Below are 18,828 nucleotides of genomic sequence, written 5' to 3'. Positions count from 1 at the left end.
GTCTGATGTTGAAAGTACGGTTCTCTGCTTTTCTACCGGGGCACGGGATCCAACGGGTGCCAATTGCTGACTCCGACAACGAATTTCAACATGGTCATGGTTGCCTGTCACTGAGCATTCATTCTGCTGTTGGGTGATGGGAGTCCCCGAAATTCAGGTTTCTGCCTCACTGAAGGCCCCTTGTGATGAGTTGCAAACTCAAGCGCTCATGTAAAAGGGGGAGAGCTTTATTCGAAATCATTTGTTTGATACCATTGAGTCATCCGTGTAAGTAAGTCCACGTCCATTGGTAGCAATCATTGCCATTGAGGAGTCATGAGAGGTAACTTACATACCTTTTGAGCAATGAGTGGTCGAGACTATTCCTGGCACATGCGTAACGGCTTAATCGATGGCCAACTATCATTCTTTACTTTAGCTTCTGCATGGGGGGCCGCAAACGCAAAATAGACGAGGTCCGACACGTACCAACGCTGCGAGCGAGCAGACACGTGCGTAGTCAAAGCAACGACAGGCAAATACGGTGGTGTCGAGATAGAACACCACGGAGGGGAGGGGGCTAGGACACCGTTGCGATCCTGTCAGTCCTGACTGACACTTGATAATTCCGGTTGATGCGTTGTCGCTGGTTGTTCCCGTGAGCATGGCCTAAAAAAGCAATGCTCGACATCCGGGATCTGGTGGCCTGCCAGTAATTGGCTCCTCCGCATGAAGAACATGGTCAGCTGAGCGCTCTCAGCCTCACAACCTGGCATGCCTCGGTGGCCAGGCCTCTAGGCGCCCCCGCGCTCGTCGAGCCCAGGTCTCCAGCGAGCAGATAACGCGATACATTCATTATTCAATGCTTTCAATTACATACTGTCGGTTACAGACTTATAACAGCTTGTATATGCCGGAGAAGGTGGAAAACCCCGCTCGCTCAGGCTACTGGCTGTCCCAGTCGGTAATCACCGTCCGCGGCAAAGACGAGGTCACGGTCACAGTCACAGTCAGTCACAGTTGAAAGAAGACTTTTGGGCGCCCTCGCTCCACATTATCACCAGCTGCGTAGCGGTTACTCCCGCGGTCCATTGAAGACTTCAAGTGCTTATGCCGTCTTGCACCCGAGGTACCAACGCCCTCGTGATCTTGAGAAGGCATCTTGCCGTGCCTCTCTGCTCACGAATGATGGGACACTACGTTTCCGACGAGCCGCGTTGCTGTCGCAAGTGCTACAATGCGGCACCACGCAGCTACTACATTTCTACTCAACATTCCTCAGGGTTTTGGGCCGTGGTGGCAATCACGGGGGAAAGCTTTTAGCCAATCCAACGCATAGCCAACCCCACGCTCGCCAATTGGGAAGTGATAACACATACCCGTGCGGACGCCGCACCCGGGCTTTTAATCACACCTCTCCATCACACAGTCTCCTCATCAAGACAAAATGCACGATCAACAGGGGGGCTGTCCCCAAACGGGCCATATACACGGCGCGTTTATCTCCCACCGTACCGGAGAAGCGCGGAGTTTCTTGGTGGGAGGTTGTTATCAAAACCACTAACACCACATCCCCATCGTATCTAGGTTCAGATGTTATTGGTTACGTATCACCGCTCTTAAGTTCTCCTCATCGGGCGCACACCAAAAAGGACTCCCATAGCTGCCAAGTCGGATATGCTCTATATACGCGCGGTGGCGCCTACGCTCCTTCATTCGATTTCTGTTTTCGATCCCTGTCGAGTTTCGGCACTGAACGAGCGCGACTTGATTCCCAGTACCTTGGGTTGCTGCAATTTCCAGCAGCGTGGTGAGGTGGATACGGATTTAGCCCTGGTCACACTTACTACGACGAGTATTGAAAAAACAGTCGAACCAGGCTCGTGTGTACGATTTCAAACGAATTAGAAGACGCTTGGTCATAACCTAGATTCCCATCCGCGCAAGCTGGCGGGGCCTGCGGGAGATCACGGGAAATTCAGATTCCTGTTAACAAAGCAATGGATGCCCAAGTAAGTAGTAGAAGCAGCTGTTAATCTCGCATTGGCTCCCATGGTATCAGCGGTCGTACGGCCAGTATGCCCAATCCGGCAGGCGGTTCTACTATCGTGGTGGAATCTCCGGGCAGCCTTGTCCAGTGCTCCTTATTATTAGTCCTTCTGGAAGGTGTGTGGCAGGCCTTCCATCGGTCCCCATCGCCCCCAGGTGTCGGGATCGTCTCACAATCCCAAGGTCGGCGGTACTTTCTGGCTCTTGTTTGTTAGCGAACTCCGAACCCTGTCAGAACGCACACCGAGTCGACTTTATCAGTTAGGCCAAAGATGATGGGGGTTGTCGTGGTCTGTGTCAAGGAGCACGAGGGTTTGGGAAAAACGTGGTTGATGTGCACCACCACAACACCAGAAACACTTACGACCCCTGAATCCCACGGTGCCATGCCCTGCGATGTCTGATGTCGGTTATATGGCATGTATCAGCCAGTCTTCGACTTCTGCTGATCGCTGACTGCTTAGGTACCCTTATCCATTCTACAAGTCAAGTACATCTACACATAAGGCGCCGATAAAGGGTGGAATTAGGCAAGCAAACTGTTTGCAGGAGATGATCCTGCAGTTGGGGCTTGCCGTCCCGCTCCGTCGGAAGGTCTTGCGTTGTGCTCCCATGTTTTCGTTTGTTTTTTTATAGAATAATACCCATTTTATCTTTCTGCTGCCGCCCCTTTCAAGGTACCCTTCCCGTCTCGTACGAAAAAGGTCCTTTTGCGGCAGTATCAAAAGTCGTGTTTGCAACGAACCGTCCGCATCGCAAAGCGCACGTGGATTACTGTTTGATTGCCTTGCCTTCGAAGGATGGAGGACCTGTTACCGCGCCCCCACGCATGGTAGTCGGGTCCTTTTGGGTGCAAGCTGGGATTAAGCACAGCGCCGAGTAAAGTAAGCTGCGTAGTAACCTGCCCTTTTGGAGAAAGCCACACTCTTCTACACTTTTATCTCGAGAGGTCTCGTACAACATTTATATTTTACATAGGCACGAAGTAGGCACATGCAACCGGATACGAAGGACGAACGAAGGGTGTCAGTGACAATCATCGGTCTATATCCGTGATTTTCTCCTAGCCGACAATTGATTAACAACTGATTGACATGGCTCCGCCCAATCACTCCGACCATGCAGGGCTGCAGCAAAGCGAAGAGGCTGCGATCCGCGACAACAGGCCTTGGACCATCTGATCTACGTGCTTGCCCTACATGCGTGCGCAAGACGATTCGCCATTTACCTTACCTTCTAAATTAAGCAGTATAGTCAATGTTAATCACTGGCGGTAAAGATATATGTAGGTATGTGTGTACATGAGAATTCTTTTTGTTGTCCGTGATCAACAAAAATGCTCGTCGCAGACAAAATGAGACCCAAGATGCATGCAGTACATGCCACCGCTCGTCATCGGCAAAATGTGACTGATGCTGAGAATCAACACATGACGTGGGGATCTCGCATCCCGCGTGGAAATGATTTCCCTTACCTCCGTCATCTATCAAGATTTCGTGACCGCTGCCCCGGCAGCCCCTTCCCCGGAGCGAGAGAGGACGGTAACCCCAGCTAGTGTGGGGGACTGGAGAGAAGGGGTAAGTGTCAGTGACCGGGAAGGCAACGAAGAAGATTGGTGTCAGCAGTATCGTGTACAAAGACGGCTTTAAAAGTCTCCCTTATTAATAATATTGCCATTGATTTAAGAAGAAATATATTGATGTACGGGGAAATGCAAGCCATTGCAGGGGTTCTTTCCCAATTGCCACATGCAAGTATTTCGACCATGGCTTGAGCTCAATAGCGAATTACCTTATTCTCAGGAGGGATAAGAATTATCGTGGCGTTAGTGCGGGTAGCTGGCGGGGGTATTGAACAAGTACGTACCGAAAAGCCAACGCTTTTATCAAGCCCCGATCTGACTTTCGTTTCTGGTCGGCCTTCTTGCTTCTTTTTATGCATATGGGTTTCGTCCGTGTTTGCTGCCCCAGTGAGGAGATAATCAAATCACCCTGCTCTGGCCTAAAGTGGTTCTGTTCTGGAAAATCTCGCGTCCCGTCTGGGGCGCTCATCAGAACGATCCCAGGGGTTCCCCAGAGCCACAAGAGCTTCGACTTCATCGTCGGTACCAGGCTGGCGGTGTTGCCCAGGTCATGTGACACGTGTGGAACCCTCCTCCCCTCCTTGTTCATATCCCCCCCGGCGGCAGCCCACAGGTGAACTCCGAAAAGCTAGCGACGCCAGCTGGTCAGTGTTACTGCTGCATCACCGCGGAAGGCTTCCAGCGGCACACTGCATCCGAAAGGGGGCATGATCGTCTAAAATGTCGACTAACACGCTGCAACCCGCTTTGTTCGCATCGCAACAACGTACTGTAACCTGCCTACAGGATTCTCGCAATAGCTCAGGGCTCTCTTCCGATGAGCTCTGTCGATGCTCGACTCTTGCGACGAGGCTCAAGCATTGCATCCTCCTCCATCGTGGCAGCTGTAACGGATTTCGAAGCCTCAAGATCGTCACATTTACTAAGCACATGATGATTGTCACCCCGTACACTCATTTCGCAATGTTTGCGCAGATAGGTAGATTTACTTCAGCCTCAAAACTAAGTCCGTACATGGATGATATTATTGATTTATCAATGCGAAGGGAGGAACTGCAAGGTTACCGGAGTGGTTGTTGGTCACAAATCATATTGGGTCCAGACTGCTGGTAACCAATGCTTCTTCTTGGCTCGGGCAGCAACGCCCTGAAGCCCAGCCCTTTTCGAGGCCCCCGTGACGCCACCGACGGTTTCATGCGCGATGTTTGATGATGTTTGATTGTGTTGCAGTCGTTCCTTGCTGAAGCAGAAAAGACAGACCTAGCCAATAGTTACTTTTGCGTCATACCACTCTCAATCCTAACCCGTCGTGCTCGCCTAGCTTTCCCTCTGGTGGATAGGGAAAAAGGAGGGAAGGGCTGAAGCTAAGATGCAATCAGCCATCATCGGCTTTTCATTGCGCACTTCCCCATCCAATGGCAGACTCGACGTATCGCAAGCGGCCGGTGTTTGTGCACGCCGTCCGATACATCACTTCAGGGATCACGCTGGTTCGTCATGGGCGTGCAACAGCACACACCACCCTCAAGTCGACGATGACTTCTTTCCCATGGAGTTTCTTTTCGGGCTCATCTTACAGTAAATGCCCCCCGTCCATCTTTGCATTTGAGGCGGATTTCTGATTGGTGCGGGATGGGGATACTCGGTCAGCAAGACCGTCGCCCATTTCCTATTCGGGCATCCGAAGTCCTGCAACCCGGCGTGACCCGGGTATAGTCCAGCCCAGCGTCAATTCAGATGATAGGTCCTCAAGCTGCGGCACACAACTTGTCAATGGCCAAACACCGTTTGGGGTTTGGGGAGATAAGCGAAACAGCATACATAGTCGAAACTGCCCACCGGATACGTTTCCGGCCACACTGACCTTTCTTTGTCTGCAAGTCCAGAATAGGAAATATTCTCGAAGTCATATATCACAAGGAGGTTGGAGTGTTTCATACTATATTCTAATTATTTAGGACCATCCCCAATGCATAACATGGAGTGTTTCTGGCTCTGCTATATCAAGGAGGCTCTCCGGATGGGAAAAGTATTTGGTTTTGGTTTTGCTCACTTGTCATTTGTAACAGTCATACTACGAATTGCTGTGCCGCGCAAGAACTCGTGTTGTGTGGCAGTCGTTCCCAGCATTATGACAAGGGACGGGGCCTACCGCCCCCACCTTCTGGGACAGCCAAATCATATTTCATAGGCGATAATAATGCGAGTACGATAGAGCCCAGGTAAGCATATCTCAAAGAGGAATATGCTTGTTCGACCTGCAATATCCCGACTGACCGGTAACATCCACAGTCTAAATGACAACAACGTGAGGGAAGGATTCTTTGGCAGGATTGTACTAGGTATGTACGGAGTATCCTGGTATGGCATGCAACGTATGCATGCGCTTCTCTTTGTGTAAGATCTCGGTATTGTTGGGCACATGCGATCTCTGTTCGGCGAGCCCAGCCAGCCTTGGTAAGCCGGTTATTAGAACCCGCTGGGCCGGGCTATGCCTCGTACGATGCTCGGCTTGCGCAGGTACGGTGGTGCGGGTGCCCGGTCGACTATCCGGTTAGATTAAAGCTTCTTGGACATTCTCGTCTCCATCATCGGATGAGCTGAGCTGAATTGTAAGAATATTGCCGGCTCCCCTTGCGGATGGATGGGAATAACTTAATCCATCTTGGCTACACGCAGCGATAAAGGCCTTTTTGTGAGATTTGACTAGGTTATGGAGAGATCACCTCCCGCTTTTGTCCATCCATCCAGACCTTGACAACTGCCAACATTCTACCGCAGGGGACGGCTATTGTGAGCCTGGCGGTTGGTGGTTTATCCGCAATACGGCATTCCTCCTCTCGCCATTTTCAGAGGTCATCCAGCCCGACACGGCATTCACTGTCGGTATGTGTTCCCGTCAGCTGTGGGCACCTGGTGAAATGCTGCGAAACAAGAAGCCCCACGTGCGTGCGCCTCTTGGGTTAGCCAATGTTGTATTGCCCAGAGAATGAGGAGAACCTTGTCTTGGAATGCCGACATATCTCCTTCTCCAGATTCGTCAAGTATCCATTCTATGGGGGTAGTTGGTGCATGAAGGGTCGTCTAGGTTACTAACAAAGAAACCCGCTTATTAGCGAGCCGTTTAGGCAGAGTACGCAATCGGTAATTCGTTCTTGTTTCTTTCGCTTCCCGGTTTCTTGATTCTTGATTCGCCGCCTTGCTGTCAAAAATGCTGGTTGCATACACCTGACACTACTGCTGCGCCGATCGGCATTATCTCTGGAGAATTCCAAATGCCCCCAGTTGTGGTAACGGCGAAGGAGAGTCATGGGCCAATGGCTTAATGACTCGGATGCATAACCCAGTTTCAATTTTCCGATCCAGAATTGCATGGGGAGCCGCGAGACGCGCACACCTTTTCCTTCTCATTACGAGCATCCGACCTAAAACAGGTCGGTCCAGATGTTTTTTATTTTTATTTTTGTTGAAAGTGGAGAGCGAGTCGCAATTCGCCCGCCTCTCATGAAAGGGGCGGGGGAGGGGGAGACCCTGGAATTCTGAATTGGTTCTAGACTCTAGCTAAGCCCGTCGTCGTCCAGCCAGAGCCGACGGTCTCTGTGATCATCATACACTCCTTCGGCGGTAAATCATTGGGAAGCGCTTGTGGATTGGTCTGCGCTGTTCCTACCTATTCTGGTATGTTCACGCGCGATAGCTATCCTATGTAGAGGTCGGAGTGGGTATCAGTCAGGGTCCAAGACATACAGGCACCCCAAGCACCCGACACCCGAGCGACACCGCATTGCCGCTTCAGCTCACATGAGCTGAGGGTATGGGCGTTACGGTGCTCCAACGCCGGCGACATCTAGACATCCAGCATGCCGAAGGTCCGGGTGACCTGCGATAACTGCATGCCGAGGATACTGACACTCGTAAGTTGTGATGGGCCTAGAAGGTATGGCTGATGTTTCAAAGTCTCATTGCCGATATCGTAAGACTGTTCGCAGCAATCCCAAGCGGGAAGCTGTTTCGTTGTAGTCAGAAGACGATTTGCTCATCAGTACCCTCGTCTACTACGTGGGTATGTTACGAGGCTGATGCCAGCATCTCCTCTCTCGCGAGGCTCAGGATCTCAAGGAACCCCCGCGCGGCCAGTCTTAAAAGATGAATCGTTCATCAAACTCCCTTTCTCGGTGATTACATTCGGCCCTTATCACCCCCCGCATTTCGAAACTTGGGAAGGTGCTTCTCTATGCAATCGCAATCCTCGCCCCTACTGTCCTCACAAGCGTGAGGCATATGATTCCGATCCAGCGCCCACAGCAGGACCAGGCTACGATATATCACGAGGTATGCAGTCCAGGCACAGGTTAGGTAGCACCTACCTAAGGCACCAGTACTGCTGTTCTCCGCCTGCACCGCCGCTCGCATGTATCTATAGTCCATGACTACCCCGACTATAGCTTGAGCATTAAGCCGCGACATGGCCGACCAGACTGTTCTGTTGTTATGAATGCACCATTCGCAGGCCAATTGCTGGGCTATTATCTTATCTAATGTCTTCGGCCTTATTATCCAGGGCATTCGGCTGAATTCTTACCCCCTAAGCTGGTAGGCCTAGGTAGTACGATCTTCGGTCTCAGGGACCTGCCTGTTAGTGCAAGGGCACCGGAGTTGGTCCTGGAGGGATATGGGGCCCCACAGTCTTGTCTAGCCCGTTGACTGTCTTGGAAGTTGGGACGTGGGAATGGAATTGGAACAGCTGCTTTTCGAATTACTTGCTTGGCCCAACAACCTTCTACAGCATTGGATCTTATGTTAGCATCAGACACTAAATAGAACCGATAGAGCCGGCAATAGTCACGATGTAATCTTCCAGGCCACACAATGGTACACAGAACAAGAAAAGCGACCAGTCCAGCCATGGCAGTGAACCAATCTTTCTTGGTCATGTGTGTGCTTTGTTCCCCGCCTGAGACTCTCCATATCCAGTCTTTGCAGAAGGCAGGTAAATCGCACAAGCCCATGCCCATGTCAAAAGATCAGGTACCTTGGTAGGATGTCGACGTAGAAACCACGCCATAAGCGGTGAATGGCATGGTTCTAATGGCGTTCTATGTTTTACGGCGGACTGAAGCCGTCTTAAGGGAATGGCCCGATTCGCATCGTTGCCAAGGTAGGTAGTTTTTGCCTGGGGCAACTTGATTCCCCAGACTCTTGTGTAGGAGGTTGGTGGTTTCTCCGCATATCCATGCCTCCCGATGGATTCTCCGGCAAAAAGGGAGACGCAGCGAGGAAACCATCGTCGGGTCTGGATACCTGTACTGTCTCAACCCACCTGAGGCTATCTTCGGACATAATCCCATCGTACACAAGGTATCATCAAGTTTCGTTAAGAGTCATTTCATGTAAAAGGGAGGGCGAAAATCAGATAAAATCTAGATAAATTATTCAGCCCATTATTAATCCGTTCTATCCCTACCTGTATAGCCCTATTGTCCAAGATGGTGGAGGAGAGCATACTATTTGTCTCAAGATATATAGTAATAAATACATTAGCTGATAATGGGTCGACGTAACTTTGCGGCGATAGTAACCAGCTGACACTCCCGACAGAAGTGTAAATGCGCCCCTTGGATATGTGAGTGATACTTGATACTTGTTTGTTGGCACGCCGATGGGGATGATGAGCCACCGTTGCTCGAGGAAACGGTCATGCCATGTCATGTCATGAACAACACCGCCGGCATTCTCATAAACCATAATCTGGCCTTCCGAGTCAACACAATCTGATAATAGAAACGAAGCAAGGCAGATCGGCAGCTCTCCAACGGTTCAGCCCTGACTGCACCTGCAGGTGAGAGCGGGAAAGCGAAGTCAGGTGCGCATGGGTTATTATGTCATCATCCTACGGCACGACGTCAAAGGAATGATATTCGAGGTCGACGGGCCAATGAGCGCCCAAGGTTCCGAAAATAGCAGCATCATCCGCCTAGTGTATGATATACCCAACCGGCTCACTATAAGGTTTCCGTTCTTCAGCGCCTATATTCAAGGTGACCCCAAAGGACGATGGAATGCACAGTTGGTTGTACTTGCTCAACATGCGAATTGTCACGGAGTCCTGTCAGCGTTGCAGCAAGCTGAAGGCTGTCTTGCTTTTGTTCGGTCCCCGTGGTCTTGGACGATTTGGGTCAGCATGCACTGCAACACGCCTAGCTATATCTCCTCTCTTTATGGGGTAAGAAATGTTCATATTGGGATATCGTGAGGCCCTCGTGCCACATGCAGTGGTAGGAGGACACGACGCCTGTGTCTCCTCATTTGGAGACAAAGACAGGAAAGGAATGTGGTTGTGACCTGATCTAGATTGGGAAAAACCCCCAACTTCTGCCCAGCATTCTCGGGCGCAAACGACGGAGATCGTCATGCAACTCTGGGAGACTGGCCCGGAACCAGGATGCGGTGTCCTTTGTTTTCTTCAGCTCCGTACTGGGCAGGACAAGAAGGAGGGTTGCATTGTCCCTTAAGCACGAAGCGACTGGATTGGATGCGGCCCAGACCTCTGGGTCTCTGCTGTGGTAGGTATGGCACGCATTCTGCATGCCCCCCAGAAGGCATGTAAGCTGCGAATGGCAGTGGAGAAAGGAGGGTTCAGATGATGAGCTGCATATTTCGTGATTACGACCCTTGAAGTGCCCAGACTGTTTGCTCCTCATCTTGCTATCTGCTCTGTCTGTGATAAGATGCCATTCTTAAAACCTGTCAGCTCATTCGTTGCGTGTTACTTGCCATTACGGGATTTGAATTCTTTTTTTTTTCCTTCTGTTTTTATTACCCCTCTCCCTGGGATCCTATTCGTTTGTCTTTACCCATCCGGTGGGATTTCTTTCCCATGGTCATACGCGCACGCAAGAAACAAGGCCAACGGCCGCCCAGCCCGCACACCCCGTTCGCTTTTGGTGGTTGATGGCCGCATGCCCTGCGTTTATTCGGTCGCTTGCGGTGCCAGGCAGGCAGGCTGCAGTAGTAGAGACTGCAAGGTGGCGGCGGGGAAGGACCCGAAGTACAGGCATTTTGCGATACATCAATACAGATTGAATGATTGACTATTGGACCGCATACCTACATACACGCAGACATACATGTATGTATATATGTACTTTGCTTTTTGTATGTGTGTGTGACACACGGAGGTGCGATGCGGTGACTGTCACCCATACAGACAGGAAGCCATCATCGTCATCGCCGATATACCCCACGAAAAGGACTGAGACCCGGTAAGACGATGGATCAGGCGGTCAGAGAAGAACATCTTGGCCGCTATGCGATTGAATAGAGTACTTTCCTTTCTGGTTCTGACTACTTCCTTATTTTCAGGTAGAGGATAACACAGCAGCGCAAGGCTGCTGTACGGGATGATCGTGAATATACACTGCGTTATGTAGGCGCATTCAGACATACATAGACACACACGAGAAGATCTAGACGACGATGGGGGATGACAAGACGGGGCGGGCGGGAACACGACACAAGACAGGATCGAATACCAACGAATGGCACGCCGCGGTGATTGTGTCTTGTGATGTTGTCAATCCCACGCGGGCTTACTCAAAACTGAGCGCCACCCCTCCGCCTTCTGCGCCCCTCCCTCCGGGGAAGGTGCTCGCCCGTACCGTAGCGTCGCGTTTGAATCACAGGAAGGAAGAACCAAAAATCGGGATTGGCCAGAATGTTATTTCGGAAATTCGAGGCCCTGGTCGCCAAATGTGAGATAGAATCCAAGTTTGTGATGATGCTTATGTGAGATATGAGCAGATTGAAGGCACACACCCGCCCTCATGTGGTGTAGTTACTGCTGTCCACTGTAACAAGCCAACCCCGCTGATCTACCGTCCGTCCCTCCCTGAGGTAAGTAAGTCCCTGACCTTTCCCCCCGCCGCCCCTGGGCCTGATGCCACCACCGCCGACAGCAACATCCCCAGATACATACACTCTACCCCCTGAAAGTTTGTTAAATTCATACCCTTGTGCGAGAGCCCTGGTACAGGTATTTCATGCGTCTACAATACCTCTATCGTGCTGAAACGTATAACAGCTGTTCAGTTGCGGTATATCTTTTACGGTGGTATTATTCTCTGTTTTTTATGTTTCAAATGGGACGCTCGATGTACTCCCTACACAAATATGGCCTGTCGATACTTCATCTGAAGTCCGAAACGGTATCCATCAATTAACAAACTTTCAGGGGGTAACGTGTACAGCTGCTTACGGCTTACCACCCCCACATTCTACCGGGTGCTTGGTTTCTGGTTTCGGTGCATCTATTGTTAATATATTAATAACGTGATAATGAGACCACCGTTAATCACAAGCCTAACCACCACCACCCATTCCCCCGTCTCCCCATCACACCATCACACATCAAAACGGGGGTTACCTAGGACTTTTAATGCTTCGTCTTCGCGAAATGGGATGATTGCTTCAATAGCCATGCTCACTTGGTGGGTGGCATTAGTCCCTCCCTCTCTCCTTTCTTTCACCGTCTTCCCCCCTTAAATCCCACCCACCTGAATTGGGGGGAGCTGACAGGAAGAGTTCCCCGACTCCATTCGAGAGGCGCCAAGTGGCAGTTTTGTCTCAGATGCTCTTTTCCGAGAGTGCATGAGCGACGCCGTGTGGGTGCTTTGCAGGCTGGTCGAGATTCCCGTCCTAGTATTGAAGGACACTCCAAGACTCGACAGTAGATATCAAAACCCGTCGTAACGTTGGGCCAATTAGGGCGCATTGATCCATTCGGCGAGCCACATAACCTAATTGACCTTGCTGAATGCCTCCCTAAGATGAGAAGCGAGGTCTTGGGTTAGGTATGAGTAAGGACTGCGACTGTGCTGATGCTGCCTTGCTGCACTTTGTGTGTCGTCAATATCGGGAATAGATAGAAACGTTGTACATAGCTAGGTGACATTCGGGCGTGCTGTGCTGTGCTGTGCTTTGCTGTACTCTACTGGTCCAACCAAATTACACGATGGCATTGTTACTCGGTCACGGGTGCAAATGGGAAATGGTGAGCTGTGAGATCACCGGTTGAGCCATCGAGATTCCTACGAGCAAATCATCGCACACACAGCAATCGGCTGAGACACACGCGCCACGCAAATCGATCCAGGGGAGACGTGTCAATCCATCCTCCCAAGTCAGGTCCTAACCGTCTCGATGCCGAACCTATTCGTTTGCTTAGAGAAGCCAGTTGACTTACAAAAGTGCCTCTGGCGGTTTATCGGATGTTATGATGTCATTTGGCTCCGTGTCTTTTTCTGGGGTACCCCAAAGGTCCGAACCACAGAAAACATGGTCGTAGTGGGCAGATGGAGTTCAATGTCACCGTCTGACGCTTTGGGATAGATACTTCACCAAAAATGGAAGTGGAAAAAGATTCAAGCGGGCCATGATGTTTGTTTGGTCAAGTGACCCACGTTGCCGAGTCAGTCAATGCAGAATACCTCGTCACCTCGAGAGAAACTCGTCACAGGCGCGTCGCGACTCGCGAGAGCTTCATCCGCTGTGCCGCTGAGAAACAGTTGTGCAAGCTTGTTGGGAGGAGATCTGCAACGCTGGAGTATCTTGGCTTGGGGCCTTGCTCCTGCTTGCTTCCTTGCTCCCTTCCCCAGAAAAGTCAAGAGTGGGATCGAAACGATAGATGTTCCCCAGCAGATGACGAGTTAGCCCCCGCGACCCTTATGCTTGATGTACAGATGGCCAGAAAGATACTTTGGTTTGGAGTGAATAATCACATCGAATGATTGCGGTGCTGATTTTATCGTTATTATCGTTTGAATATATGTCCCCCCACAGCTTCCAATTCGGACAGTGGGCCGTGGAAGTTACGGGGAAATCGCACGCAGTCAGCTTTCAAGGGGGCCCATCTCATCGACCCTTGCGGAACACATTGCGAAAGTACAGTATTGGCACTTTGATTACGATCTATCCGCCTGTGCTCTCCCATAGTAGCCCAGGCTCGGCAGCTTGCGTGTTGGATCGGACCTCCAGAGGGGTCCAGCCAGGGAAAGCAGCGCCATCGGCGTGAGTGACACCGCCATCCACTGTTCTTCTAGCATATACTACCTGCTTCTTAGGGGGTGACGAGTGGTGATGCAGAAGGAAGAGCGTTGCTACAGCTGGACGGAATCCATCTCCTTGACGGCGAAGAATCGCCCATCGCTGTGATAATGTGCAACCTGGAGAGCTGGTCATCGTATATCGGGAGCTGAGTGGCTGTAACCTGGCCTCCTTTCATAAGTTGCCACAGGAAGAAAAAACGGATTCCTCGGGGCCCCGGAGCGAACGCCCTGGCTGTCTCCTCGTCAAACGTCGCAGGCACTCATTGGATACGTGATACTGGCAACGGTTGAGAGGTGCACAAGGGGGTTCCCTCTGGGAGATTGGGAGGCTCCCGTCTGTACGGACCCGTGGAATCTTGGAAATCTTGAAAATGCGTGACTGAAAGTACGGGCCGATGGTGGTGGTGCTTGTGCTCCTACACCGTAATCCTCTATTGCAGACATCTACCTATCTTGTGAATGTTCATGTCGTCATTCCAGAGTGCGTACGTGTCCGTCAACACTTTGCTCCAGTTTGTGCCTCACTTATTCACGCGAACAAGGTGGTAATCTCCCATTCTAGTCCCTAGAAAACTCTCAAACGCCGAACAATAGCACCGGCACTTTCCACCAGTTACGCAGCTCGATTTCTGATGCAGGTCTTGGATTAGCTGGCAGCCCCAATGCCTCGGAGAGAAGTTATTGACGAGAGGGGGCCTTTATTAAGAAATGGTAAGCCGAATCGGCTTGTGGGTGGAGAGCAAGGGCACTCCCTTCACGATCCGAGCCGCTATACGCCTCTCCGCGGAGAAAATTGCGGGTGGGGAGAAGACGCCCCTTAGTGTTTCTCAAATACAGCCAGGAGCTGGCTTCCTTTGCTTCACTTGACCAGCGCCCAGGTCGCACAGGGCTGAATCATCCTTGTGCAACTGCGGTGTCAGTGGCCAATGCCGTGGGCAAGCAAGCGACCAGTATGGTGGCACATGCCCGAGGCCTCGTATATCTCACAGCAAATGCAAACCGCATCGAAGCGGTCAACCGCCACGCCCCGAAGGAAAATGGAAGCCCCCAATATGCGTAGAAGAAGCTGGGTCTGCTGCCAGTCTACATGCCTACACCGCTATGGCTCACGATATATCTAGCATGAACATGGGCCTCCGCGCAGCAACCGGCAGGCAACAGGTTATAATAGATGCGAGATCACGGTGGCGCGCCCCCATCTACTTTCACGGCTCGAGAAGCTTCACTCCTGAACTATGGGCCAGCGAATGTGGCAGGGAAGAGGGGACTACGTTACTGCGCGGCTGACGTGCTGTTGTGAAGTGGCGCTCTCTGCAACACAGGGCAGGCGTCTGCAAAACGTGGTATGCAACGAACTGTGTGCAGTTGGTCATGTCAAGTACGCCTTCCCTGAGTAAAATAGAGATAAAATGCTAGATAAATTCGCGTAAAATGATCCTCGAGATTTTCTCCCATAGGCATTTTCTCACTGGTAGGAAGACCCGAGTCAACGTAAGTTCATATCTCACTCACCCCATGGGGTGATGCAGCTAGTGAGCGAGCTCTCTCTATTCTCGTGGGATGGATATTCGGGATGAGTGATGCGCAAAGAGCTGGCAGCAACACCATCATCACGCCAACGACGCCAAGATGAACCTCCCGACGTGAGAGTTCTGGGAGGGAAGTGCCAACTCATCCTGCTTACCCCCTTTTTGACATCGAACGATGTGGCGACCACGCTGATGGGAAAGGAGTCTCGCGTGAGATGATGGAGGGCCCCCAATCCAAGTTCCGCGGGGGCGCCTATCAACCGCAGTTCCCGGGGCAGTGGATGGCTGACTGAGCTGCACAGGGAAGGCAGATGAACATATGACTGTTACATGTAATCCAGTGGACCATTTCTCGGGCCGTGCCTTAGGCTCCAATGATTACATGGTGATGTTTGGGGGCCTCAGGTATCACGCAGATACCTTCTATGAGGATGACTGCCATTTACTAAAAGCTTGGGAAATTAATCTTACGTGAACATCGGGTTTTGGTCAGACGCGTGGGCGAAGGGGGTAAGTAAGCCCCGGCCGGTGGTTCACAATCCTTCTCCCATGACATTCCCCATGAGACCCGTCATATTGAGAAACCGGCACCGCGGGAATGAGATACTCAAGGATAGGTAATCTAGTCGGAGGCGCGACTCGGAGATCAGTCGATGCCGTAAGCGTGGGGACACCACTCCCGAGCTATCGTTTGAAGCCCGGCCAATGGAGAAAGGATCCGACACTGAGTCGGCGCTGAGGATTGGAGAGCAATATTCTCTCATCGAAGGAGTAAAATTACGCAAAAGAGTTTATGGTCTGCTCATCTGACCGCCTCGAGTAGGTCCTTCTCTGTGTGTGTCTGTCTGTATCTCTAAGGTGGTAAAATAGTTTTCACGTTGGTGGCCAGCAAAACTATACGCGGCCCGCCCGTAGTAGATTAGGTAGCGAGGGGAAAAGAGGGACTGAGAGTCTGGAATACAAATTACCGTGGACGATCAGCCAGGGAGGCCAACTAGTAAGCGGTGTACCCCAGATCATGGTGGGAAAGCACAGATGGGGTACTTTTCCGCTGGGCCTTTGAACTTCAAATGCATGTGTGAAAGATAAATCCTTTTTTTTCTTCTTTTATCGCTGGATTATTCGGTCTCCTTTTCTCGCCTCCACCCTAACTTACCTGAGGACGTCCTGGGAGAAAGATGCCAGCCACAGCTGCAGTCATCTCATTCTGCAACGTAAAGGAAATTGCCGTGACCGCACCGGCAAGCCACGCGGGATACGGGACCGAAGATCGTTGCCTTCTCACGACGTTGGCACTGTTACACTATCCTAGCGAAGGGAGGTATATCCCATTGTTTGGGTTTCCCAGGGGGTCCTGGTTTCTTCCCCAGAACCGCCATTGACAGGCCCGAACAGGGCAACTGGGGCATGTTAGATGTCCAAAATAGGCCATTGGTTGCCCGTGGATAAAGTGGACGGTTGAATTGTCCCGCTCACCGCGGCTTGCGGGAGGGCTGCAGGAGGTGTAGGGAGTTGTTGATGGTGTGTGGTGAGTCGCCAGAATAGCAGGCCAATTTAACCTGACGGGGCTGGGCATGTGATGGGTGGTATTTGCTCGCTACACTGAAGATTACCTACATATGGCGGTCACCAACGCGATCGCCGAGGTGCTTGCAGTATGTGGCTGACAGAGGTGGCAGATAATTGAAGCCTTGCTGGGGACTGACTGCATCGGCCCCTTTACCAACAAATACAAGAGGGATTCCTTGGACATCTATATATCTGTGCATGTTACTCCAACGACCATCTACAAGAGTAGGGATCTCGCAGGAGCAGACCTTACGAGAGGCGTGATTGGGCTCTAGAGTTGTAAGCATCCTCTTCTGTTGGGGCAGTCACCTCCAATCCACGAACCGTTCCGCCGTCCCGCGGCACCGTTGGATGATGCTAGGTACAATACAATAGATCATCCCTGGAATCATGGCGTCGCATCTGTACCCCAGGTTTTCTCATTTGGCTTCTACCGCCGTCAGTCGTCCAAGCAGGCACACAGGCAAAGTGCGTAGGGTCCAATGTTGCATTGATGTTCGCGCGCCGTCAATCACCAAAAGAAAACCCAATGCATTGGGAAGTAACCACCACCCTCCCCTGTTGCCGAATTTCATCATGCCGTCACGGAGCACACCATCACGCGCACACATCTAAGAGGCAACAGGGGGCCGGCAGGAGGGGAATTCCCCAAAACGGACACACCCTCCCAAAGCGCTGCTTAAAGTCCCTCGCAGACCCCGACCAGTCGGTATGCGGCGCTTAAGCGGCTGCGACGCTATGCTGCTCACCGGTGAAGCCACCGCCATGGGTTCGGTTCGGAGGTGGTGTGGTCTTGTTCGCTACCGGCATGACACCACCCACTTCCCCGGAGGAAGAAGAGGGGGGAGGGGGCGGAAGCTGCTTACTTGCATCAATACATACCAGGTGCAGACTGTTGTGTACTTGCTTACCTCTTATGGATATTGATCGATTGATTCAATGCCTGTCGACAGCCAATCTGAAAGTACCCAGGGAAAACGTGGGGTAAAACGTGACAGCACCCAAACCAGTAACGACCGCGCCAACTCACCAACTCACCTGCCGGGGTTGCATCTTTTTCTGTCACGCGCGCGCCTCTTTGAAACGTCCCCCAACTGTAAGCGAACGACTCGGCCTCTCTTTCGACAATGGATTCTGCTGGATTTGCCAGCAAAGCAACTAACTTAACTGCCTTTGCCTCTGCTCCTCATCCCTTCCCCCCGAGCCGTGGGGGTGAGCCATGGTGGGTTTCCCAAGGGAGAAGATAGGCTTGCGTGCGCGGGTTGTTGTTTTCTTTTTGCAGTTGGGGGATGAATACGGCCTCCAGGAAGCAACTCCAGTGTACGTATGGTCAGATAGAATTTTGCTCACGTGGGACCCTTTTCCTCGGCAAAAATTGGTCGTTTGACTTCTGCCACGAAGGATTCTTTGCGGCCCGCGTCCCGCTGTCCGAAGGTATAGCGACGTGCTGCTATAGGGAAGGGATTACTGCAGAGCCAGGTATTTATCTCTACCTACGCCGCACAATTACAGGCAACTGTATATGGTTTCGCCGCCAGCTGCCAAAACACATACTATCTTTGAGTGTAGTCAGCCATCGAATTTTGTTGAGATTTCTATAGGTAGCTGAATTAGGGGCACTGTGGTATGAATCAAGGTGAAGAAGGAGCGGCCAGCCGATGAACTATGCTAATTACGTACGGCCAGTCAATCCTCAGTGACGCGAGTGGGCCTGGCTAGAATCCTGCCCCAGGTATTGTGATTAGATTTGCTACGTGGCTTAGGTAGTATCACAGGCTTATTGTAGGAACTCCAGGGCACTTGCACCAAATTCCCATGCGGATATGGCGACAAATAATACGGCAGAATATGTGGCGCCTCAAAATGAACTCCTTTTTGGCTTCAGTCCTATATGACATGGCTCAAGATATCGCGTTCGGTGGCATTGAGGGAAGTCTTCTAAGATATGGTTGGCCTGAAGTCCTATCTTGCCTGCGAACCAACACGAGTGCGATACACAAGCCTACATAGGTTGATC

The 18,828-nt window shown here is 51.5% G+C and overlaps 1 protein-coding gene across 1 annotated transcript; it reads right to left on the bottom strand.

Annotated features, from left to right (window-relative positions):
- Positions 1-13,576: 13,576 nt before the first annotated feature.
- PG994_006312 (uncharacterized protein) lies at positions 13,577-13,846 on the bottom strand (the record flags this gene model as incomplete). Its single annotated transcript, XM_066857721.1, has 1 exon — positions 13,577-13,846. One exon carries the CDS (start codon positions 13,844-13,846, stop codon positions 13,577-13,579), a length of 270 nt encoding a protein of 89 aa, XP_066716990.1.
- Between the last annotated feature and the right edge of the window lie 4,982 nt (positions 13,847-18,828).

This window comes from Apiospora phragmitis (genome assembly GCF_038363925.1).
Source record: "Apiospora phragmitis strain CBS 135458 chromosome Unknown utg000006l:1.0-5683423.0:1.0-5690449.0, whole genome shotgun sequence".
NCBI lineage: Eukaryota > Fungi > Ascomycota > Sordariomycetes > Amphisphaeriales > Apiosporaceae > Apiospora > Apiospora phragmitis.
This window is presented reverse-complemented; position numbering and strand designations above follow the sequence as displayed.